The sequence below is a fragment of the Medicago sativa genome, chromosome 7, assembly GCF_051527215.1.
Source record: "Medicago sativa cultivar Bolivia chromosome 7, Bolivia_mono, whole genome shotgun sequence".
In the NCBI taxonomy this organism is placed as follows: Eukaryota; Viridiplantae; Streptophyta; class Magnoliopsida; order Fabales; family Fabaceae; genus Medicago; species Medicago sativa.
The window spans coordinates 91114903-91140822 of NC_140755.1; the positions used below are offsets into that span (position 1 = coordinate 91114903).

The 25920-nt window shown below is 35.3% G+C and overlaps 4 protein-coding genes across 5 annotated transcripts; 2 read left to right on the forward strand and 2 right to left on the reverse strand.

Moving 5' to 3' along the window:
• The first annotated feature begins 2496 nt into the window (after window positions 1-2496).
• LOC146910163 (uncharacterized) lies at window positions 2497-3857 on the forward strand. The gene is made up of 2 exons (XM_085730977.1): window positions 2497-2780; window positions 2894-3857. The coding sequence occupies exons 1-2, from the start codon at window positions 2580-2582 to the stop codon at window positions 3641-3643; spliced, it is 951 nt and encodes a 316-aa protein (XP_085587103.1). The 5' UTR covers window positions 2497-2579; the 3' UTR covers window positions 3644-3857.
• Window positions 3858-15675: 11818 nt separating this feature from the next.
• LOC146910164 (calmodulin calcium-dependent NAD kinase-like) lies at window positions 15676-20480 on the reverse strand. The gene is made up of 9 exons (XM_085726420.1): window positions 20382-20480; window positions 20032-20211; window positions 19621-19844; window positions 19472-19536; window positions 18414-18635; window positions 17443-17569; window positions 16650-16972; window positions 16411-16555; window positions 15676-16153 (listed from the first exon to the last, which is right to left on the reverse strand). Exons 1-9 carry the CDS (start codon window positions 20398-20400, stop codon window positions 15917-15919), a joined length of 1542 nt encoding a protein of 513 aa, XP_085582546.1. The 5' UTR covers window positions 20401-20480; the 3' UTR covers window positions 15676-15916.
• Window positions 20481-21698: 1218 nt separating this feature from the next.
• Window positions 21699-25667, reverse strand: LOC146910165 (F-box protein PP2-B11-like). 2 transcript variants are annotated; one of them, XM_085727631.1, is made up of 3 exons: window positions 25308-25667; window positions 23646-23701; window positions 21699-22219 (listed from the first exon to the last, which is right to left on the reverse strand). In XM_085727631.1, the coding sequence occupies exons 1-3, from the start codon at window positions 25665-25667 to the stop codon at window positions 21799-21801; spliced, it is 837 nt and encodes a 278-aa protein (XP_085583757.1). In that variant the 3' UTR covers window positions 21699-21798. The 2 variants fall into 2 exon arrangements, 1 of the variants encoding a protein (XP_085583757.1); XR_015019758.1 differs by lacking the exons at window positions 23646-23701; window positions 25308-25667 and adding an exon at window positions 23731-23865 and having other exon boundaries at window positions 22115-22219.
• LOC146910166 (uncharacterized) lies at window positions 24044-25309 on the forward strand. The gene has a single exon (XM_085727630.1). The coding sequence runs from the start codon at window positions 24061-24063 to the stop codon at window positions 24994-24996; it is 936 nt and encodes a 311-aa protein (XP_085583756.1). The 5' UTR covers window positions 24044-24060; the 3' UTR covers window positions 24997-25309.
• Window positions 25668-25920: the final 253 nt, after the last annotated feature.

Consider the following 25920-nt stretch of genomic DNA (forward strand, 5'->3'; position numbering starts at 1 on the left):
TTGAAACTGAAGAGGGTCTCAAATGTTTTATGTGATACAAAAGATACCTCTTAAGTTGAATGAAAAGTTCGACCGTACACATGTAAGACCTAAAATGTTATATGTGACAAAGTGTTAGACAATAAAGAACCAACATGAGAGTAAATTAAGCTTAATGGAGATGATGATGTTGTGTTAGATGAGCGACAAGACTAAACATGATATAATTAGAAACGATAACATTGAAGATGAGTTTGTAGTTGCACCTATCATAGAAAAGATGGTAGAAACTCAACTTAAATGGCTTGAGCATGTAGAGAAAATACTTGTGCATTTTGTAGTAAAGAGAGTAGTCATCCCACTAGAGGCATACAAAGATATAAAAAGACTATAAAAGACACTATTAAGAATGACATAGAGATTAACGAGTTGGATATTGATATGACATATGATATAACGACGTTTGATATATGTAGTCATCCCACACTTAGTGGGATAAAACTTAGACGTTGTTGTATTTGCAAGAATGAATAATAAAAGAATATTTTAAAGGGACTAAAAACAAAAAATAGTATGTCTCCGAGGATCAAATGAATATTTTTGATTGAGTTGTATAGGAATGTGTGTGGTGATTTAAAAGGAGAGAAACCAGAGTTTAAAGCTATTCTTTACTTATCTCTTGGTCGAATTCCAAATTATCAAAACCCGTTTCTTATAAAGTTAGAGGTTTAAGCTGGAAAAATGGAACCTAATTTGCAATGATATAATAAATGTTTTTTTAAAAACAAAACTAAATCAACATCGTGGTATTGAGAAAGTTGGTAACACGACTCTCCCTCAGAAAAATAATTCGAGTTCGACTCTTAGAGTTGAAGTTGCCTATTTGGAAGACAACCCAACCTTGTATAAAAACACAAATGGATGTTACACCATCGACTTTAAGTTTAAAAAATTGAATCAATCCAAATAATTCAACTGGTGATTTGAGCGACTAGATTACAATTTTGTCCCAATTCAAGCAGTTGAAAGTAGTCAAACCCTAACCTAATTGTCTCGTCGATTCTTGTTCAAAAAAAAATTGTCTCGTCGATTAGATGTTTGAATTTTAAAACATTTGATAAACATAGTAAAATGGCTCATTTTTTGAATACAAGCTTTTTCCCTCATTATTCTACCGTGAGAACTGAATAAAAAAATGAATATGAAGGAAATGAATAGTAGTTCTTCTCAAACTTCAAATTCTTGAGGATACTATATTTTTGCACATTTTTAATTCTTATTTCAACTTATTTTTATCTAAAGCATGTATTTTGAATTTAGATTTGTGGTTCTACAAAAGAGAATGTATGGAGTTTGAGTATGGTACTACAAAACTTATTTCATACTAACATGTTTATAAATATGTATAAGACGAGCCTTAACAACATTTTAAACCACTTTAAAATGATCTTAGATGGGTGGTTAACCATATTTATGGATAAGTATAAATTAGCAGTAGTTTGGTGAACAAGTATAAAGGTGTTATGTATTTGGATTTGAATAAGGTGAAATATCTCCTATTTAAGCTCACAATTTTAGACAGGGATTGCTAAATTGAACCAACAAACTATGTTTCAAAACTTATCACCACATAGTAGATAATCACAAATCCCATAATCCCACCAATACAATTTTTTATGAGAAATTGAAACACACTGCTTGCTACAAAATCATGAAATACACATAAATGAAGTAGTGTTTGGTAAGTTGTTAACATAACACAAATACAGCTAAATTGACTTTGAACAATTCAAAGAAAAAAAATATAATGTCCATAAAATACCACTGAATTGTAGCAACACTAAATACTAAGTGCAAATGAATTTCAATTTTTAACACAATATGAAAAAAATTCATTGTTCTATAAACTAAACATGACAACCTATGTTCATTGGAAAATTTTGTTCAACCTTAGTGACATTATAATCAATAGTTAAGTACTCAAATCTAATCAGAATTTCACAATTCTTGATGCAATGGAATCCTCAGTTACCCTACTATCATACATGATACAAAAATCCCATCAAAGGTCAAAACATTCCTCTGAATTCATCATAAACCATGATACCATGACAATAAACCCTAATCATTACCAATCTGGCTTCAAACCAAAATTCCTCCCAAATTTCTCAACCATTTAAAACGCTCAAAATATCATCAGAAAGCTCACATAATAATCTAAAAGACACAAAAAACCTCACTTAAAAATATTAAAAAACAAAAAAGATATAATCAAATTATTGGAGCTTAAAAGCACACCTAAAACGTTCCCAACTCAATCCAATCCCCAAAATATTTCCCATATATGCCTTCCCACAGATAACACCAACCGTCGATAACGCTAAATCCAAAGGTTGACATTTAAACTTGAATGCGGGATCAATCCTTGAATACGCGTCTCAACCAATCACGTTTCAGCATTTGGATGTTGTTGTTCTTACACACATTATATAAACCACGTAATTTTCGTCATTTCTCACACCAAAAATTTCGCTCAATCTTCGTAGATCCATAATCATATCCATTTTCTCTTTCTCGTTTTCAATTTCAATTTCAACCCTATGGCTTCCTCTGTTGAAGAACCCACCGTCTCCGCCGTCGAGCAACCCATTGTGGAGGAGCCGGCCGCCGTCGACCCTCTTCCACCTGTCGTCAATGAATCCGACGAGCCCACTGCCGCCAAGCCCAAAAAAGCCCCCAAAGAGCCAAAACCCCGAAAGCCCGCTTCCAAGAACCCTCGCACTCACCCTACCTATGAAGAGGTATAATCCAACTCAACTCAACACAATTACATTATCGTTTGTTATTATCATTGTTATTATTATAATCGAAATCTAATCAAAATTTTGAATGTGATTTTTATTTTTTGTTGCAGATGGTGACGGACGCGATTGTGACTTTGAAGGAGAAGAACGGTTCAAGCCAGTATGCTTTGGCAAAGTTCATTGAAGAGAAGCATAAGAATCTTCCAGCGAACTTCAAGAAGATTCTTCTGGTTCAGATCAAGAAGCTGGTTGCTTCTGGGAAGCTTGTTAAGGTCAAGGGATCTTACAAGTTACCAGCTAAGTCTGCTGCTCCAGCTAAGAAGCCCGCTGCCGCAAAACCCAAGCCCAAGCCCAAGGCGAAAGCACCTGTAGCCAAGGCTCAGGCTAAGGCTCCAGCTGCTAAGTCTAAGGCGAAAGCTGCTCCTGCTAAGGCTAAGGCCAAAGCTGCACCTGCCAAGGCTAAGCCAGCTGCTAAGGCTAAGCCTGCCGCCAAGGCAAAGCCTGCTGCCAAGGCTAAGCCAGCTGCAAAGGCGAAGCCTGCTTCGAAGCCCAAGGCGAAGGCTCCTGTTGCTAAGGCCAATGCTGTACCTGTAGCTGCCAAGGCAAAGCCCGCGGCCAAGGCTAAGCCAGCTGCCAAGGCGAAACCTGCTGCAAAGGCAAAGCCAGCTGCGAGGCCTGCGAAGGCTTCAAGAACTTCGACAAGGACATCACCTGGGAAGAGAGCTGCTGCGGCGAAACCGGCTGTGAAGAAAGCTGCTACGCCAGTGAAGAAGGCTGCACCGGCGAAGAAGGCTGCTACGCCAGTGAAGAAGGCTGCACCAGCAAGGAAGGCTCCAACAAAAAGGGGGGGTAGGAAGTGAAAAGGGGGAGGGGTAATTAGAAAAGCTAGTGTTTGTAGTGGTAGCTAGCTGTAAATTTTTCTTTGTTATGCGGTGTAGTTTGGGTTTGTTACAGATGTTTCAAAAGAAGAAGGAATTCTCAATTTTACCATTAAACTTTTAAATTGAAATTGTCCAGGTTTTCTAGCTTTGTATTTTTGTTCATCATAAATGAAAAGCTAGAAGGTTTTCCCGATCTTGTGTGTTTTTTTTTTTTTTTGTCATTTATTTTCTTCAGATTCAGATCTTATTTATTTTCAGATTTGGCACAAAATCCCTAAATTTTGGTTTTATGATTTTCCGATTGAATAGATCTGGTTTTTGTTACATTATTAATTGAGCTTTAGTTCATTGCGTTTTATCTAAGCATCATTGGTTTCAAAACCCTAATTTTGTTTGTGATATGAATTTACGATGGAATAAATCTGGTTTTTGTGATTGATATTCTATAAATTTGATTCGTTGCAGCTTTGTTATAAAAAACCCTAATTTTTGGTTTCATGATTGTACAATTGGATTGGAACTGGTTTTTGTGATTGAATTCTTCAAATCTTATTCGTTGCCACTTGTCTATGCATCTTTGGTATAAAATCCCTATCTGTTTGTTTTATATTATTGTGATTGAGATTTTACAATGGAATGAATCTATGCAACTTTGGTATAAAACCCTGTAAATGTTGGTTTTTATTATGTATGATTTTACATTGGAATGAATCTGTCGTTTTTGTCTTTGATTTTCACGAGATCTTGTTTTTTGCATCTTGGGTATAAAATCCATGATACCTGATTGTGTTTTCATCAAATTTATTCCTTCTGTATAATCATTAAAGGGATTTCATCAAATTTATTCATGTGTTCTTTTAATTAAATCTGCACCTCTTATGGAACCACATCCAAGAGGCAACACAATGCTCGATTATACCGAACCTAACAGATACAGCTTCACAAATTTCACTGTAACAACACGTTGGGATACGAGAAATGAGGGCTAAATGCAAATTAAAACACATGCTACATTCCTGTTTCCAAAATTCAGATTATCTTTCAAGTTTACCAGAGTTGACCACTTCCTTGTTGCTTGATTCAATTGAATTTCAAGTTCGGCAATACAGAGGACTGATGTTTTTGTTCTGAATGTGATTCAGTTAACACAGGTCAGGTTACTTAACTCCAATCTGTGACCAAATCAAATTCTCAGAGTATTGTTAGTTATTTAAACCATTCAAGTACACAATTTCAAATTTATTTGATGTGTAAACTTTGAGCGCTTATAAAGAAAATGTGTTATTTACAATTGCACCTCTTCTCTTTAGTCTTTACTCTGTTTCTGAACTTTAGCTTAGAGTAATGTGAAGCATGGTTGTCAAAATTGTGTTTCCTTGCAGGTAGTGTTGTCAATCGTGGAAAATAACGGTTTGTTCAAATGCCGGCATGCTATAGCACCGCTATAGCCACTATTAACAACACTGCTTGCAGGATCGGATAATCTCTTGAAATTACCTTCCATTCCCCTACATTCAGAAGATTATGTTGTGATGGGATGGGATCATTGGGGAAACATGAAACAGGGAGAGATGCTGTAATTAGTGATACTCCACAATTGGACACTTTACATATGTAGGCGTATTGAGTTGGGTGCCCAGACATCAAGTTTGTTGCCCTGTATTTTTCTGTTCCTGTTTTGTTCGCTACTTTGATATCTATATTCCTTTTTCTTCAGCACAGATATTTAGTCTTTAGGTTGTTTACTTGTAGTGTTTTAATTTTAGGACTTATGTCTTTTAGCAATTAGGCTGTTTTCTTCCAGGAAGGGGACCTTGGCGCCAGTGCAATGGTTAGAGTTATATAGTCATGTCATTAGGTCATGGGTTTCAGTCGTGGAATTAGCCTTTGCCTTCATAATCACAATTGGTTTGGCCATTCTATGAACTCCATTATAGTTTGAGCTTTACATCACTATGATGTCCTTTTCCAAGAACTTATGCCATCATATGTTGAGTTTTAAAATTTTCTGAGGATGATTTAGGGTCGTGTTTTCTTATCAGTCTTATTTTATATGCATATATGAATATGTTTAATTATGGTTTTATACAAGTGTTGTTTTTGGATTTCCAAACTGTTGTATTTGGATTTCCAAATTCTATTATCTACCGAAGTTGTTACTAGGTTGAGTCACGACCAGGTCGCTCTCTTTAAGACGTTTCGTGGCACTACCCAAAATTGTGCAAGGTAGACTATCAACCACGCCGCCTCCAGGATAAAACAAGCCCAGCTACAACTGTGCGGTTAACTACTGCACCGTAGAAAACCGTTCGAGAATTACACCTTCAAATATGGTACTAAGATCACTCTTTAATACTGAAACCACTTTAATATGGTATTATTACCATTCTATATGGTGCTAAGACCACTCAAATATGGTGTTTCCACCATTCTAACCTTTAAGTTCTCCAAACTTTCAATATGGTACTACGACCACTCAAATATGGTGTTACCACCATTTCTCCTCAAATAGAAAAATATTTAAATAATTTATATACTGTTAAGATCATTCATAATTCCGACGGGACATTATTATTACGAAAGGGACTATGATCTTAATAGTACTCTTTATTCCGAAGGGACTTATATTATCGAAAGGGACTATGAACTTAAGACCACTCTTAATTCCGAAGGGACATTAAACCGAAAAGGGACTATGGTCTTAAGAACACTCTTAAAATATGGTTCAATCGATTGATCGAAGCCACTCGATACGGTACGTAACCGCTCTATTTGAAACCGAAAGGGACAGAAAGGAGTAGAAGCAGAAGAAACTTGTTAACACAAGTCGGAGGGAGAAGAGAAGAAAAGAATTCCCGACAACTCAATGAAATTCTTTTCGGTGTGTGGAATGCACTGTGTGAGTTCTCTATTTATAGAGAAAATTCACAACTAATAAGTGAGAAACTTTGGGAACAAGTAATATGAGAAACTTTGGGAACAAGTAACATATTACTTTGCGATTAAGTAATTCACATATTAGATCTAGTACAAAAATATCTTAATTGAGTACTAAAATATATTAAATTTAGTACAAAAATATATTATATTATGTATCAAAATATTTTAGCAAAACTTGGGGACTAAGAAAGCACTTTCTAATAATGATTAAATTAATTATTTAATTTATCATTTCCAAATAATAAAATATATATCAATATATATCTTTTCTCTAGTGCTTATGTACCCCCATTAATTAGAGGTACACCCCCCACTATATAAACACTACTAATGTGTGTGTTCCATCCGATGTGGGACTTCCACTTTTTTCAATTCACACAACACCAGTTCTACCCAACATGGGAATTTGTGTTTAGTCTTTTTACTCAATTTCCACACATGTTCCAACAATCCCCCACTTGAATTTAAAAAATGGTTTCATAAATAACGTCAAAGACGTCTCCATAAGATTTGCTAGTAAACAAAGGTGTCGCCTACAACTTGAACCTTTGCATAGCGAGTAAAATTCTGATTAACAAGAGTTGCTTACAGCATTGAACTCTATCTCAGACATAGAACCCACACACAAACCTTTTCATAAGGTGTATTCTAAAAGCCCGTGCGTTTATGACCTTGCACGTGTATCCCGGTTTAACGAATGCTCTAGGTATTCTGCCCCGAATCCCATAGGAACCGGCCCTTAGTTCCACATTCATATAGGTGAGTCTATCAAGAGTACTCCTGTAGCTATGTACTCCACTCCAAATAGAGTATAGATCTCATTAAGAGTTTCTATTATCTCATCCTTCTATCGCTGCAGGAATCATGCTTTCTTACCTTTAACATAGCATGTTCTATCACTTGTGACTTGTTATTACCCATTGAACCTATTTCTTGGGATCTCCAGTCATGTAGGTCGGGTTACCATCACTTGTGACCTTTAGGCATTAGTCCCATCCTATTGGATGTGTTTAGGACTTTCTTTTTAGTAATTCCTTTCGTCAAAGGATTAACTAATTCTTTATCAGTACGTACATGATCTACTTTAACCGTTCCTTTTGAGAGTAGCTAGCTCTCTATTTCTCTATGTGTTCGTGCCTTAATAATCGCCTCTTACCATTGTGGTAACGATTCTCAATTTTGTAATAGCTGCAGACTATCACAATAAATTAACACTTCTGGAACCGGTTTTATCCACTAAGGGATTTCAATTAGCAAGTATCTTATCAACTTACTTCTTCACTAGTTTTCTCTAGTGTTCTCATCTCAGATTCATTCCATAGTGGACTGAGTCAATATCATTTGTTTCAACAAATAACTCCTCTAGTGATGCTCAATGTGCAAACACTAGTCGCTAAATATTCATCTGAAAGATGTTCTATTTTATATCTTGTACCATTTAAGTACAATAGGTTACTCCTAGTGAAGTAATCCTAGAGTCATAGTCTTCTTAAGGCACCTCATGACTCTTTCTATAGCATGACAATGCTTCTCATCCGTCTACTAGTAAACTTGCACAAGAGTTTTACGACATCGACAATGTCGGGTCTAATACATTCAGTGGCTTACCTAAGGACTGCCAATGATGCTCGCATATTCTGTTTGTTTAACTCCATCTCAAGTGTTCTTACACCTGGATCATGATATATGATTGCAAGTTTACGGTGAAATAATAACATTTCATTAAGAACTTCTCAACTTTGTGAGATTTATCAAAAAAGTTCTTTTTTCCGATCTAGTAATCTTGAAACCAAGAATTACTTCAACTTTGTCTAGGTCTTTCTTATCAATGTTGTTGATAAACAATGATTTCACATAATTCATAACATGAATCTTTAAATCAAATATGAGCAAGTCGTCTTCATAGAGACATATGATCGTGCAAATATTATTTGTCACTTTCATTCACTTTTTACTCATTCGATAGCATTAGAATGTCAAATTTTTCATGCCATTCCTCAGGAGTTTATTTTAGACCATACAAATAATTATCTAACTTACAGACCATGTTTTCTTGTCCATGAATCGCAAAACTTTCAGGTTGTTTCATATAGATTTCTTCTTCTAGTTCACCATAAAAAGAGGCAACTTTCACATCCATTTGGAGTACTATCGAGTTATGAACGGCGGCTAAAAGGACTAGTACTTTCATGGATAGCATTTTCGTGACTGGTGAATGAATGTCGAAGAAGTCTATATTTTTCTCTTTGTCTAAAACCTTTGACTACAAGGAGAGCCTTGTATTCATCAACCGTCCCGTGAGGTTTTAGTTTCCTTTTTCCAAAATCCAAATACAACCGATTGATTTTGCAACTATGAGACAAGTCAACCAAGTGTCATGTTTTGTTAGACTCTAGAAGATTCATTTCATCGTTTATTGCTTTTTGCCATAATTCAGCATCCAATGAGGATATAACTTCTTTAAGGCTTAATGAATCTTCTTCCAATGTATAAACCAAGTTCATACTCTTTAGCATTTTTAGCTTTCTTACCTCCTTGAGGTTCTATAACATCTCGTATGATGTTTTCATAACTATTTCTAATTACATGAATGTGATTAGATATAGTGCCCCCACTAGTTCTTAATTTTTAGAAGGGAATTTAGTTTACCCCCACTAGTGCCCCCATTATTCTTTAATTTACAGGGGTACTTACTTCATAGAAATCAGCATCTTTTTATTCTATGATCACTTTAACATTTAGGTCATAAAACCTATATGTTTCGTTATTTATCGCATACCCGATGAATACACATTCATAGGCTCTACTAGTGAGTTCAACTCTCTTGGGGTCCTGAAGCCAAAAAATAAGACAAGTTGGATTGTCTTTTCTTCAAAAATTTCTTAATTAGAATTTTTGTTCTTAGACTTGGGTACTCTATAAATTTCAATTTTCGTTATAAAAATTGAACATTCAAGCATATCAATTTTATTTTCCAAAATTCACAGTCATCAATAAATATGATAAAAATATCATTTTATCATTTCTAATTTATGTGTCATCAAATTCACACATATCATAATTTATTATGTTTAGAGATTCATATTCTCTAAATTCTGATTTATATGAACTTTTGGTTCATATTTCTTGACTGCAATAAATAAAATTGTCTAATCATATAACGTTGGAATTAAGTCCAAGTTACTCAAGTTTAAAATTAAACACTTGTTCGTGATCAATTTTGATATGTCAAATATTAAAATCACCCAACTTATATAGAAGGAGAATTTAATTTTGAACATTTCATCAAAGGAGCAATCTTTTCCCACAAAAATGCATGGTGTACAAGCCACTCGCCTTGTTCTTATAGGATCAAAATCCTAAAATAATTGAGTACCCGAGTTGATATCCGTCTACCAAAATTGGTGCTCCAATATAGTTATAATCAATAACTTAAATATATGTTCTTGCTTTAATTTACCAAAGGTATATTGGTTAGCTCATGTGCCGTACTGAAGCAATTTTTTGGGAGAGTAGGCACACGATGCTTCTAACATGGTAAACTCGACTATTTCAATTAGAACCGTATTGTCCTTTTCATTTGTTACTGCACCGTACAAAAAATCTTCAATACTTGACAACTGATTTTATCCTACCGACCAGATGCCTGTTACGCTAAATATTTGTCTTTTTCAATTGTCAAGGATCAAGTGGAAAATTAAGGACGATGCAACAACTCTTGCGGTTCTATTCTCTTAACAATTAAAGTTATTTATTCACAATTCGATTCTGAATTTGAAAATAAATTTCAAACAAATTCCAAGTCACATATGTGAATTTCTTAGTGTTGTTGTTGTTTACAACAAGCACTTCGTCGTTTCAGTCAAAAGATGTAATTCAATAGCTTGATTTATCCTTAATGTATTTAGGGACAATTGAACCTCAATAAGTAACTTCTTCGGTAGACAGAGCATATCGAAACGTCTTAAAATTGTTGTTTTTGGATTTCCAAACTGTTGTATTTGGATTTCCAAATTCTATTATCTACCGAAGTTGTTACTAGGTTGAGTCACGACCAGGTCGCTCTCTTTAAGACGTTTCGTGGCACTACCCAAAATTGTGCAAGGTAGACTATCAACCACGCCGCCTCCAGGATAAAACAAGCCCAGCTACAACTGTGCGGTTAACTACTGCACCGTAGAAAACCGTTCGAGAATTACACCTTCAAATATGGTACTAAGATCACTCTTTAATACTGAAACCACTTTAATATGGTATTATTACCATTCTATATGGTGCTAAGACCACTCAAATATGGTGTTTCCACCATTCTAACCTTTAAGTTCTCCAAACTTTCAATATGGTACTACGACCACTCAAATATGGTGTTACCACCATTTCTCCTCAAATAGAAAAATATTTAAATAATTTATATACTGTTAAGATCATTCATAATTCCGACGGGACATTATTATTACGAAAGGGACTATGATCTTAATAGTACTCTTTATTCCGAAGGGACTTATATTATCGAAAGGGACTATGAACTTAAGACCACTCTTAATTCCGAAGGGACATTAAACCGAAAAGGGACTATGGTCTTAAGAACACTCTTAAAATATGGTTCAATCGATTGATCGAAGCCACTCGATACGGTACGTAACCGCTCTATTTGAAACCGAAAGGGACAGAAAGGAGTAGAAGCAGAAGAAACTTGTTAACACAAGTCGGAGGGAGAAGAGAAGAAAAGAATTCCCGACAACTCAATGAAATTCTTTTCGGTGTGTGGAATGCACTGTGTGAGTTCTCTATTTATAGAGAAAATTCACAACTAATAAGTGAGAAACTTTGGGAACAAGTAATATGAGAAACTTTGGGAACAAGTAACATATTACTTTGCGATTAAGTAATTCACATATTAGATCTAGTACAAAAATATCTTAATTGAGTACTAAAATATATTAAATTTAGTACAAAAATATATTATATTATGTATCAAAATATTTTAGCAAAACTTGGGGACTAAGAAAGCACTTTCTAATAATGATTAAATTAATTATTTAATTTATCATTTCCAAATAATAAAATATATATCAATATATATCTTTTCTCTAGTGCTTATGTACCCCCATTAATTAGAGGTACACCCCCCACTATATAAACACTACTAATGTGTGTGTTCCATCCGATGTGGGACTTCCACTTTTTTCAATTCACACAACACCAGTTCTACCCAACATGGGAATTTGTGTTTAGTCTTTTTACTCAATTTCCACACATGTTCCAACAACAAGTTATAAACCCTGTTCTCAAAATTCTTTTTTTCTGTGTAGTGTTGGCCACTTCCCTATAAAACGTGTTATGAACGACTGTGCCTGTTTTCTTTAGTCTTTACTTTATTTCTGAACTTTAGCTTAGAGTAATGTAAAACATGGTTGTCAAAATTGTGAAACTTGCAGGCAGTATTGTCAATCGCGGAAACTTTGAGTGCTTATAAATAAAATGTGTTATCAACAATCGCACCTGTTCTCTTTAGTCTACTTTGTTTCTAAACTTTGGTGTAGAGTAATGTGAAGCATGGTTGTCAAAATTGTGTATCTTTCAGGTAGCATTGACAATCGCGGAAATTTTGAGCACTTAAATAAAATTTGTTATCAACAAATGCACCTTTTCACTTCAGTCTTTACTTTGCTTCAAACTTAGCTTATAGTAATACTAAGCATGGTTGTCAAAATTATGTTGTTTCCTTGCATGTAGTTTTTGTCAATTACGGAAACTTTGAGTGCTTATAAATAAAATGTGTTATCAACGATTGCACCTGTTGTCTTTAGCCTTCACTTTGTTTCTGAATTTTACCTTAGAGTAATATGAAGCATTGTTGTCAAAATTGTGTTTCCTTGCAGGTAGTGCTGTAAATCGTAATTTGCGTAGAATAACAGTTTGTTCAAATTCCGCTACACAACAATGCTATAGCCGCTATTTGACAACATTTTATGCTAAATAGTGTATCATGGAACAACATCGATTTATTCAAATTCTGCTACGCAATAGCTGCTATTAACAACACTAATTGCAGGATTGGATAATCTCTTGACATTACCTTCCATTCTCCTATATTCAGAAGATTATGTTGTGATGGGATAGCAGTGGAAACATGAAACATGGATAGATGCTGTAATTAGTGATACTCCAGAGTTGGACACGTCACAGAAGCAGGCATATTGAGTTGGGTGGAGTCCAGACTTGAAGTTTGCTAGTCACCCTGCATTTCTCTATTCCTGTTTTGTTCACAACTTTGATGTCTCTATTCCTGTTTTCTTCTAGGAAGGAGACCTTGGTGCAAGTGCAATTGTCAGAGTTGTAGTCATGTGGGTCATGAGTTTCAGTCATGGAATTAGCCTTTTCCTATAATAGATTCACAATCAGAATTAGTCTAGTTATTTCGTGAATTCCATTATGGATGGAGCTTTACAACACCATGTTGTCCTTTTCCATGAACTTATGCCTTTATATTAGAGTTGTTTAAGTTTCTGAGGATGATTCAAGGTCATGCTTTCTTATCTATCTTATTTTATATGCATATATCAATACGTTTAATAATGAAATTTGCAAGCAGCTTTAGTACACTGAAGCTAGTAAGAAGCATGTTAGTTGTTACTGAATGCATTTAAATTACTGTGAAGTGAGAGATTGTGCTGAAGAGATCAATAAATGGTAGTAGATGACTTTGATTCCAGAAGCAATTAAATTAATGAACCAGGGACAAGCTTTATCATTAATTATTGTGGTGATCTACTGAATTATTGTGATAGTAGACGCTAAGCTTTATCATTAATTATTTTGGTTATCTACCACTGAGTTATTGTGGTAGTAGATGCTTCTTAATGATTTTCTTATCCAATCAGCATTTTGGTTTGACTTGAATGGTTAAAACTGCCACTACTGTGATCTATGTTTTTGGAAGTTTTGTATCTATTTGGCAACAAATCTCGCACAGTGATATTGGTGGTATCTGAATCAAACCAAAGCATATATGTATAGAATGTTTAAACAATCATAATTGTGACTGGTAAACATATGATAAAATTTTATTGTTAACTGAGAAAACAGGTATTTGTGGGTGGGTTCCAAGTTATCCTTTGGAAAGACTGTTTTTTCATAAGAAGTCACATGAGATAATACATATTGCAGAGACAATCATGAAAGGGGTGCTCAAATAGGAAATTGTGACTGATTTATGGACTACGGAGTATATTGTTCAGTCAAATTGCAATAGTAGAAAGAATGAGGATGAGTATTTTAGTATAAATATGAAGTTGAGATAAATTAAGGTGCTAAATTAAAACATTTACTAGTAGTAGTATATTGTCAGGATCATGTTACTATGGGGTATTATTTTGCCGCATACTGCTACCAGTGAACAACATAACAGGTTTTACAAGACATTAAGACAGCGAAATTGAGGCGCAGAGTGGAACGAGCAAGGACTATCTGCAACAGTCAATGAATGACATGTCACGTGCACTCTGGCCTGGAATCGGCAGGGAGTCCAGGTTTACTGGCAGCTGGTTTTCCTTGATCTAATGATTGGAAATGTTCAAGAAATTATGATGCCTATACACACAATGCTATATATATATATATATATATATATATATATATATATATATATATATATATATATATATATATATATATATATATAGGGAAATGTTAACGAGTGCCCCCGGGGCACTCGTTAACAAGACCCATATATATATATATATATTACAAAATTATAACTGAGTGAAACAGCATAGCCATATAGAAAGAAGTTTTAATGTTTCTGAGATATTTACTTCTGATTCGGGTAAACTAAGTCTCGTTTTACTTAAATTCAGTCTTAGTTACACTTGTGTTTATGGGTCGGGTTCGGGTCTGGATATTTGGTCCAGTCAAAATTTAGAGTTGGATTACATTCCTAATCTGTCTCATGCTTATTCCTGTTACCGTGTTCACATCTCTTTATATGTTGTGTGCATACTGTTCTTAACTAACCTTCAGGACTGAGACAGTGTCTTTGGAAAGACTATGGTGTACGCTAGTCAGAATATGGATTGCGACCGAAGAGACGGCGATGATGTACTCACAGGGGAATTAATGACAAAGTCAGTTTCAGAGAAAAGTGAAAGTGTTGACAATTGGAATGAAAGCGTACCTTAGCTCAGGTCAGAATTTGCATATATAGGCGTGTTTCTTGCTCAACAGCTTAACTGATTTTGGTGAAGAACCTGAAGGGGCATATCAGCTTTTGCTATGCAGCTGGGTACTCTCCTAGCACATGTTCTTATTTGAATGGGCCTGGGCCATGATCCTCAAACCGGGCTAATTAGCATGATTTCAGGCCAGAATACATACTGTGTCCACTCTTAGGTTCACACTAGTAGTGTTATTGCATTGTGATAATGTGTCTCTTGTGAATAGTGATTTACTTACAGATAAAATCTCTTGTATTTTAATTTTGAAACACTTTGTTGGAAATTTTATGGCGTATAAATGTAAAGTGGTTGTCATTGCCTTTCAAAAGGAACTTGCTTGGTTCACATGCAGAAGCTTTTGTAAATTGGTCCATTCCGTGTGAAGAATGCTTGAGAGAGGTTTCCAACAAAGTTAGCCTTGTTTAATTGACATTCCATTTTGCTATTTCTCTAGATAACACTCTTCAAACTTCTGAGAATTTCTTGTTGTAATGGAGATCCTAGAAAAGATTGATAAGTGTGTTTTGTGCTTTGCTTTTAGTTTTTTATTTTTTAAAATTTCATTTCCCCCTTATCCACCTCTATGCTTTTGATTTTTTATTTTTTTTACCTATATACACAAATGTTCCAAGTATAAACTAAACTCATACTTTGTTGACAAACTATATAGCTTAAAATCTTATACTTTGTCGATGCATGGCACTTAAGTTATATATAACAAGTTTTGTGGGTATGTTTCCTGGTGGAAGAATGTTCCTACTTTGTCGATGCATGGCACTTAAGTTATATATAACAAGTTTTGTGGGTATGTTTTCTGGTGGAAGAATGTTCCTTCATGAGCATAGAATTAAAGAATTTCACTAATTATGTTGTTTGATCGATCAGTTTGACCGTCATGCACTCTCCTGGTATTGACTGCAAATGGGCAGTTTGCACAAAATTCTGACTACATGTTCTTTGTTTATACATGTAACTATGTAAGCTAATCACATTGATAAAACATACATAAAATCTTCTATCAATCACAAATTTCAACATGCTTTACTTGTCTCAAAAGTTGTGCAGATGGGAAATTTTTATGTGCTCCATGAAGTTCTCATTTGAAGCGTTCAATTTCTTGGATTGAAAATTTGAGCTCCTGTTGGATGTTCAGCCTTGAAGGAGATAATACAATGTCTTTCCATACAGATCCAGCTTCACAAGCTGGGTTGGGGTGTTTGTAGAGTTCATATATGGAGTTTGCATCTTCATTTAACTTTGCAACCCTCTTCAAACAGTCGATTTCATCTGGATCAACCAGCAAGGTCCTGTCTCTATCTTTCCAACCTATCAACTGTACAACAGTTATAATGTCAGCAGTAGAAGATGCTGAGTATACAAGAAAAAAGAAAATCACGGTATGCTGCATACAAGTTTCATCCATCAATCTAAATTGCAGAGAGGGGGGGGGGGATTCCATGTTTTACCGATGTTTTTTAATTACGATTTTTATCCTGAATTATTTATACTCATTCTTGATTTGGAAGATGTAGGAGTGTGCACTGTTCTAGATTTTGTCATCTAAAGAAGAATAAGAGAGGGAATGTGTACCTTGGCAGGGCCTTCCAATGCATTTGTGCAGTATAGACGGGCATTGTCTACTAAATGACAATATGTCATAAATGCATCAGCAAATCTCTTGTGAGATTTCAATTGTGATCTTACTCTCACAGCTCTTCTAGACATGATAGCTCTCCTGTCAACATTCAAATCTAGTCATTAATCTTGAAGAGGAATTCGTTCCTTGTGATTTGTGAGTAATATTGTAAAATGGAAAGATTCAAGATGACCTTATGCCTCTAACAACAGCAAGGTAAGCATCACACACTACTCCAACTAGCTCGATCCTGTATGGTTTTCTCTTTTTTCCTCCAACCTGTTCTGGTTCCTCATCTTTAATTCGTTCCCAATAGTTTTCTGTTACGCTTCCATCATCATTCACCCTGTAGCCAACTCCCATGCGGTAACGGCGGCGGTGAACATTCCTAGCCATTGTTATTGTCTGCACAACAAATGGTACCCAGGAGAGTGTGCCATCCATAATTACGTCACGACCTTCATTTAGTGCTGTTACTAGGAGGGATGAAGCTGCATCTGTAGATGATTGGTGTACCTGTTTGGACCAATGACTCCATGATGCAAGAATGAAAAGCATATACAAAGCTTAAAACCACAGTTATGAAATGATTGGTGGAATTAGGATGTTCAGGAGATGTGTCCTACGATATAAGTACATGCGTATGTATTCAAAAAAGTTCATAAAGATAACCTATGATATGTGTCTAAATGGTTTCAACCTATTTTCACAAGTTCTTCAAGATATTTTATAAAAACAACTTATTAAGCGCATATGTGCATGTACTCTCATTCATTCTTCAATTGTAGTAATAGCTATTCTTTTGTAGAAATAACTTATATATACTCTCATGATAAATATTTATTGAATAAGTACTCAATTAAATTATTTTTTCAAATGCTCTTTTATGCTACTGTACTAAAGAGCCGTCATCCTCGACCCAGAAATGATTAATAGAATTGGATGGAATGCAGGGTAAGAGCAGAGAAGTGTCTTAATGATCTCACCAACTCAGCTGTCTTAACCATGTCATGATGGCCTGTTGAGCTAAGTGCCCTATAGATGACATCTGATTCTTTGAAGGCATCTGCTTCAATGACTACTGCATTTCCTGATGCTCCTGCCCAGAAAGGTCTGTTTAAATTTCATTCATAAAGAAACAACATTAGGTTCTTTTCATTGTCTATTTGGACGATTTCAGGACAAATCTTGTACATCAAAACTGAAAAGCTAGATAGCATAAATGATAGTTGAAACAAGAAAGCAACATGTTCTTTTTTTTTTTTTTTTTGGTTACAGAAAGTTTAGGTGGGTTCGGCTCCGGTCACCACCAGGGTCAGGGCACGCCTCCGGGCCCAAAGGGCACTTATAGAGGTACTTACAGATCACCCACCAACACTGCCCTCACATCGGCAGAGGGAATCGAACACACAACCTTCTGCAAGGAATTGGCCCGTTCCTTACCAACTGAGCCAACGTGTGTTGGTAGAAAACAACATGTTCAAGATCTGATCCCTTTTGAAAAACTAACGTAGTTAAATACACATGTGATGTTATAATTAAAAACTTGGTCGTTCCATTACTCTTTCGATTTTCTTCAGCCTTTAGGCATATTTGAATTTGAATGTGCACAGTCATTGGATTTTATTGGAAAACAAAACTTACACTTCTCAACTTCAGCATTTAATGCAAACAATTTGTATCATAATATTCAGATTTAAACATCAGTTTTCTTGTCTAACTTTAACAATTCATGTGTAGCTTAATAGTAAAAAATTGTATTCAAGAAAAGGATTTTGATATTTGCACACTATGTCTGTAATATGAATTCTCTTGCACAATTTTTCTTAATACTTGAAGATTAATCTATGCTCAAACAATCCATTATGTGTAGACTTTATTTTATACAGAACTAAAATAAAAACAAAATGTGCAAAAAGGTATGTTTAATTTTTGTTCAGAAACTGTAATTGCTTACTCTTTGAGAATATCCTTGAGTACAGTGCTCTTGCCAGCTCCCATACCTCCCCCCATCAAAAGTAGGACTGGGCTCCTATCACTATGAGCTACGGGAGCCATTACCTCTGTACATTGAGAGTCATCATTTACTGCAATTCCCATTGCTTTCATCTCTTCTACTAATGTATTAAAAACACTTGCCACCTTCAGATTCTTGGCAACTCTCTCAAACCTTTGTTCCCTGCGCAAAGAATACTATCCCCCTTTAGAAAAAAAACATAATCCGAAGTGACCCTTTTGAACATAATTGCAAATGTTTTGACAACAGTGATAAGTGTACATTGCTAATGGTAGAAGAAGTATGAAGGATAGAAGAGAATTGTATTTCTATTACTCTGGCACACTTTATGTTTTCGATAGAGCTACCGTTTGCTTATTATTCATGATTCTTAGACTCAACTTGATCAATACCTCATACTCCTTGATGCTTGGTGCCTATTTTAAGGAAGTATATGTAGAATATCGAATTATAAGATTAAATATCCACTGCAAGATCCTCGTGAGCTTAGCTCAGTTGGTATGGACAATGCATAAAATATGCAAGGTCCGGGGTTCGAACCCCGACCACCACCAACACCAAAAAAAATATCCACTGCAAAACATACACTATGGTAAACTTTCAATTTGTAATATTTGTTCTTCCAAGTATAATCTAGACATAAATATTGTTACTATCAAATAGTTTTGCAATCTAATTCAAATCTAGTATAGTACCTATAATGCATCTGAATTAATCTTAGTATTAATATTTGATTAATATCGTGTTTTATGGATTTTCTTTTTACAGAGTTTCATCAAGCTTACTTTCATTAATGTATTTTAGGAGAAGTTTCGGACCTTTCTTTTATGGAAGAAAGATAAATAATCTGTTTCTCTGAATCTAACAAGAAATTTGGTAAAGAACCTAAGAGGAGGTAAATGCAATAAAACACAAAAATCTAAGATGAGGTATAGGAAGGTGACATGTTTAGTTCCTGATAAGTTCTTTGACCCCCATATAATAATAGAAACACACACCTAGTAGCTGCCATAACTATGTGCTTTAACTTCTTTTTAGGTTCTGCAATTTCTGAGCTCAAAACCTGCAAAGTTCAAAAAACCTCGGTTACGGATTTGGATCCCCTACAGCTGAAACATCGTGCAATGTAATGAATTATTAAACATACCTGACTTATCAATATATCACAATGGTTCCAATGAAATCCAAAGTAACTAAGAATGCATCTCTCAAACTCCTCCACCAGCTTCACATAAAGTGAATCACAATCTGGTTCATTCTCAAAGTAGGCATATATATCATCTTCAAACCCCTCACATTTGCTTATGTATTCAGAAGCCAATCTACATAGATCAGGACAAATTCTCCTATCCTTGAACCCCATTTGCCTAGCTGTAACAATTCAACGAATCAATTCAGTGTAATCATATGTGTTGGTGTTGTGTGTCCGACACCGGGACACACCTAATTCAAGGAGTGTCCGTGTTTCATAGATTCACATTGCTATAGAAATTTCCAAATGATAAAATATTAGCGGATCGATGTGTGTAATAATTAAAAAGATTACATATTTGTTTACCTACGTAATGAGAGAACCTTTCAAGCTTTGGGGTGTGACCTGTACGTGATAATCTTAAACGAGGGATGATCTTTTGATCTCTAATCTGTTTGAGTCGATAATGCAATAATATGACCAATATCAACCCAATAGATGAGACTACCACGATCTGTGTAAAGCTGGGTTTCATATCATAACTATCTGAACAACAACATTGAGTTATGTGAGGAATATATATAAATCATCATATACATAATACTTTTATTCACATTGCATTTAGTAATTCACAAAAACAGATAGATAAATTTGTATCAATAGATAAAGCCAAAATTTGAAGATGATGATGACATTTGAGTTATTTTGTGTGTTACCTTTTTGTATGTCTCCCATAAATCAAAGACCAGAGACCACAAAAGGTGTAATGAAGGATATATAATAATGTCTTTGGTTTTGTTTTTATTACTTTGAAGGTGTGATTCTGCAGTTGATCGATGAAGGAAATTGTTGGACATTAACAGTTACATTTGTTTGGACTATGTTGCAAAGTTGACATGTGGATCCACAACTTTGCATGGCACTATTAAAAAGGTCGACATATTTTTATATATTTTTTTGCATTATGCTCCATTAATACATCATCAAACTTTTTTTTTGAAGGGAGTACATCATCAAACTTGTACCGTCACATTGAAAAGAGTTTAATTTCCATGCATGGTAACTATAAAATGTTTTACAAGGTTAACACATCACAACCATTACACCGTTAACGCATCACAATCATGTGTATGACTTTAAAAACGAAAATGATAAAACTCTAGTATTTCTAATGATCTACGATTGTAATTGATTGATAACTATAATTGATTGATAGTGTAAAATTTCTTTTTAAACAACTAGTTATTTCTTGACTTAATTATATTTATTGTTTTTATCTTTATTTTAATTTCCAAACAGTCTCTAATGTATTATTCAATATATGAATATGGTCATTTCATTACCAACACGTTAATGTTATTATGTTTCATGACAATTAAGTGATAATGTGACAAATGAGTCATTAATTAGAAGGGGTATGATCAAACCGAAACCAAAATGATAAAATTGAGTCTTATTCCCTCTCATTAGTGTCCACCATTTTTTCTTGCAGGCAATTTGTCTTTAGAACCATTTGACATAATCTTTACATTTTTTCTACTTTTTAATCCTGAAAGATGTATTAATATTTGATTGGTAAGAATAGAGGAATCTAACTAGCATTGCAGGGAATGTAACTAAGTTTTGGAAATGTTCTTGATTTATTTTGCTTTTGTATATGATGGTAACTTTTCAAAAGACAGTCATAGATGAATGTGTTGAAAATGTGAAATCTCAATTTTTCTTAACCATAGCCCATATTTTTTAGTTTCTCCAATGCAAAGAACCATCAATGTTGATATTTTAATCTTCCATATTTTATACAGGAGTTGTTTGTGCAAGCCTTTGGTAGCAAGAAACTTTCAGAACACAGCTTGTGTCTTGCTGCACTCCCTCAAACTATGTCCTTCAAAACAGGCCTTATATACTCAATAAAATGATAAAACCAAGAGAAAGACAACAAAAACTGTTGGATGAATTCAGAAAACTGTGTCAATAAAAAATATAGATCTCTAACTTATCTTGATACATTTAGCTTGTTCTAGAATCAGAAATAAAATTAAAATTCATATTTTTTGTTCGCCGGCATCACAATATCCATGAACAATGTAACATAGTATGTTTAAATGTTGGAACAATATTCAGTCAATGTTGCTAAATTGTCTTCTTTGTTCTAACTTCTATTCCTTCAACAAAGAAGCCTCTCTTCAAATACGCACCATTCTTCTCGATAACACTCATCTGGACTTCTTCATCTTTAAGGTCTGGAGTGAAGAACTCTCCCATCTGAATCTCCAACCACCCATCGTTTCTTACACTAGCACGTCGCAGTCCTTTTATGTTGTTGTATCGTATACCTCTCACATATGGTTCCAAACAGCCAATGTTAGTAATATTAAGGCCACCTTTGACACCAACAGATAACTCCACAGGATGGTTCTCCAATCCTTGAGCATCAATCAACTTGAACACAAGATAAGCTACATACTGAGTATTTCGAGACAAGGCAAGAGTGTTTATCCTTCCACGAATTTCAAGCGAAAACACATCACGAAGCTCAGCAACTTCAGGGAACCTGTCCAATTTTTTTGCAAGATAAAAATACAGGAACTTAGCAAAAAGTTGAAAGTAATTCATAAGATCACAAATGGATAGTATTTATACATGTGTACTTAGTAGTTAAAGCCATTGATTGGAAAATCATTGATAGAGACTGTGATCATAATCATTAATGCATGCACAAGTATTAATTATAACAAACTATGTCTATGAAGTAATTTAAATCTTTACTTCGATTTTTCAATCAATAGCTTGGCAATGCAAGGTAAGGCGCCTATTTGACCCTTCTTTGCAAGATCGAAACAGATGTATCCAGTACTCTCTCTTGAATCTTTCATATATTTTGTTAAAAAATATGATAGCAAAAGTCAGTTATTCTTATCAGACGAGGTAACAGCATATTAACCTTTGTTTTTCCTCTTGAATGACCAATAACATGACAAAAAGAATGATTCAAGCACATCAAAAAAGACATGACATACTCAGCTTGAGAGTAATCAGTAATGGCTTGATTCGACCAACAAGAACAAGTACTATGGGTTTTTTTAGTCATTCTGCTCTCCTTAAATAGCCGTTAGTTTGTTGCAGGGCCGTATCTGAGGTAGGGCGAAGAGGGTGACCGCCTAGGCCCCAAAAAATAAGTACGGAATTTGGGCCCCAAATTCTTTTTTTAGGGGTCTATTAGGCCTAAAAAAAATTGCTTAGTTTTTTGTATCAAGTTTAATGTTTATATATATTTATTAGTTAATATCCAAATTGTAGGTTCGCCCTTAGGCCACCAAAATCTCAGAAACGGCCCTGGATTGTTAAGATATTGGCTGTCATAATCATGAACTTGAGAAAAACCTTAAGGTATCTTCCATAGACTTATGATGTAAGATTCAAGGAAATGGAAAAAGAACAATGTTGAAATGAATAAGGGAGAAGCTGAAGAAACCAATAAAAGTGATCAAATGAAGAAAAAATTGGGCAAGTACAGTGGGAAACAAAATCAAAGGAACCAGAAAAAGAGTAACAGAACATACACTGAAAAGTACTGAGTGTGATTGTATTATTTTTTTGTGAATCGGATATGCTCTATGAACAACTGCACCTAGAACCACTTTCCAGAAGAGATTTAGCACTACCACGCTGCATTTTCAGGGTTCTATTCGAACCTTGGACCTTAAGCATCTAATCCAATTGCTCTTTGGTGATTCACATATATATTATTTATAATTAAAGTTGTAGATACTGTTTATTAAGAGTTAATTAAATTTGTTAAGACGTATTGGATTTAATAACTGTATTAACTATTAACCTATGAAACAAAGACACTCCTCGTTTTCATGTCGATGTCGTGTTTTGTGTCCTGTCCGTGCTTCATAGCCATGTACACGAGAAAAAAACAAACAAATAAAAATTATAATTGAATAAAAGAAATAGAAAAGTTAAGAGCAAACCTGGAATCATGTATAGTAGTAACAATGAAGCGACAGTATCTATCAATTCCTAAATTCGGTTTTGAACTCTATCCCGATATTTTACCTTTCATTTTTGAAAATCCCGTCAAAGGTGTGGAGGAGGATTGTGAGAATTCAAAGGGAGTTCCTTTGGGGGGGTGTGGATGGTGGGAGGAAGATTAATTGGGTGAGGTGGAGTTTAGTGTGCAAACCGAAAAAGGATGGTGGGCTAGGGGTGAGGGATGTTAGGGTGATCAATCTTAGCCTTTTGGCTAAGTGGAGATGGAGGTTAATCCAAGAAGGAAGTCCTTTGTGGAAGGAGGTGTTGGTTGAAAAATACGGAAGAGCAATTCTTGGGGTGATAGTGAGGGAGGAATATGTGTGGCCGTCGCGTGCATCACGGTGGTGGAGGGATATGGTAAGAATAGATGATACAAATTGGTTTAATTCGGAGTTGATAAGAAGGGTGGGGAATGGCAATTCAACTAGTTTTTGGGATGTGGCGTGGCGAGGGGAAACTGCTTTCCGACATAAGTTCCCAAGGCTTTATACTCTATCAAACCAAAAGGAGGCCAAAGTAGGTGATTTTGGTGATGTCCATCTTCCGGGCAGCCAATGGTTGTTTCTGTGGAGACGACAGCTGTTTGTGTGGGAGGAGGCTCTACTTCAGGAGCTGTTGGATGATTTGGGAGCCTTTTCTCGGACGCAAGTGGAGGATGTTTGGCAGTGGAGGTTAGATGATAGCGGTCGGTTCACGGTGAATTCCATGTATAAGAAGCTGGAGGGACTGCTGTTGGAGGAACGATCAGTAACAGAAGATCAAGGGAGGGTGTTTGGGAACATTTGGAAGAGTTTGGCGCCTTCGAAAGTGGTGGCTTTCTCGTGGAAATTACTTCTTGATCGGATTCCGACGAAGGTCAATTTATCATATAGGAGTGTGTTACCTCTTGAGGCTTCCTTGAATTGTGTTTTGTGTAATGGGAACTTGGAAGTAACAAATCACCTTTTTATACACTGTGAGTTTGCACAAGGGGTGTGGGCTGGTTTGTTTAGCTGGCTGGGGATTTCTTTTCTGTCGCCTCCTAATTTGTTCATTCATTGGGAATGTTGGAATGGTTCTACAACCAATAAAAAGGTTCGCAATGGCTACCGGTTAATTTGGCACGCGGCGGTGTGGAGTATTTGGAACGCGAGAAACGATGGCATTTTTAACAACTCTATTAGCACCGTGGAGGAGTTAGTTGAGGCAATTAAGGTTGTGTCGTGGAGGTGGATTTTGACTCATGTGAAGGTGCCGGCTTGTCTATTTTACGAATGGTGCTGGAACCCGAGAGAATGCCTATTGCGGTAGTCTTTTGGTATCTGAGTTTTAGGAGTTTGAGGCTGGGGTATGCTAGTTCTGCTACTGCCTGTTTGCAGGTCTGCTGTCATTTTAGTATATGGTAGCCTCAGGTCCTTGCCAGTAACAGTTTGGGCAGTTCTGTTGTTTTGGAAGAGCTGCTGTACCTGATGGGGGAGTTTTTGTTCTGCTGTTTTTGGGCTGTTGGTCTTCTGGTTTATCAGAGACCTTGTCTGTTTTGTGCTTGTTTGCGTGTTTTGTTGTGTGTCTTACACAACCGCGCCGTAATAATTTTTGCTGATTCTAAAAAAAATAAAAAAAAAAATGCTGAGAGATTTAGCAGCAAGAATGCAACACTTTTTTCCACTCTTTCTATCTAAATAAAAGCCAATTTTATCATGGTTGATGATGATAGGGTGATGACGATCAGATAGGGCAAGATATATGGCCTTTTTGATAAGCAAAGGATTGTGTGCGATGATAGAGGCCATGAGTTGGGGGGCGGAAAGGAGGAGAAAACGATTCCAGACATCATCAAAATTGGCGGCAGAATGGAATGTCTTAGAAACGAGGGAGAGTCTGCCCGCGTCAACAGGACTCGTACGAGACAGTATAATGGCAATGCACTCTTCCGGCAGTTCCTCAAATGTTGCCATTCTTTTATCCTCTGTGTGTCTTGACATAGCACACTTGATTGTATTTATAACAGAGTTAGAAATAGAATCAATGAGAATTTGTACCAAAAAAAAGAAATAGAATCAATAAGAGTTAATGTAAGAATCAATTATAATTAATGTTAATTAAACATTATTTGATATCTATTTGATTTTAATACAAACTAAGAACACTGAATCAGCATATTTTAATGCCTAAAAAGGGGAAGAGACTCATCCGCTTCTCTTAATATTACATTTGTTAATTTCTTGCATGTTAATT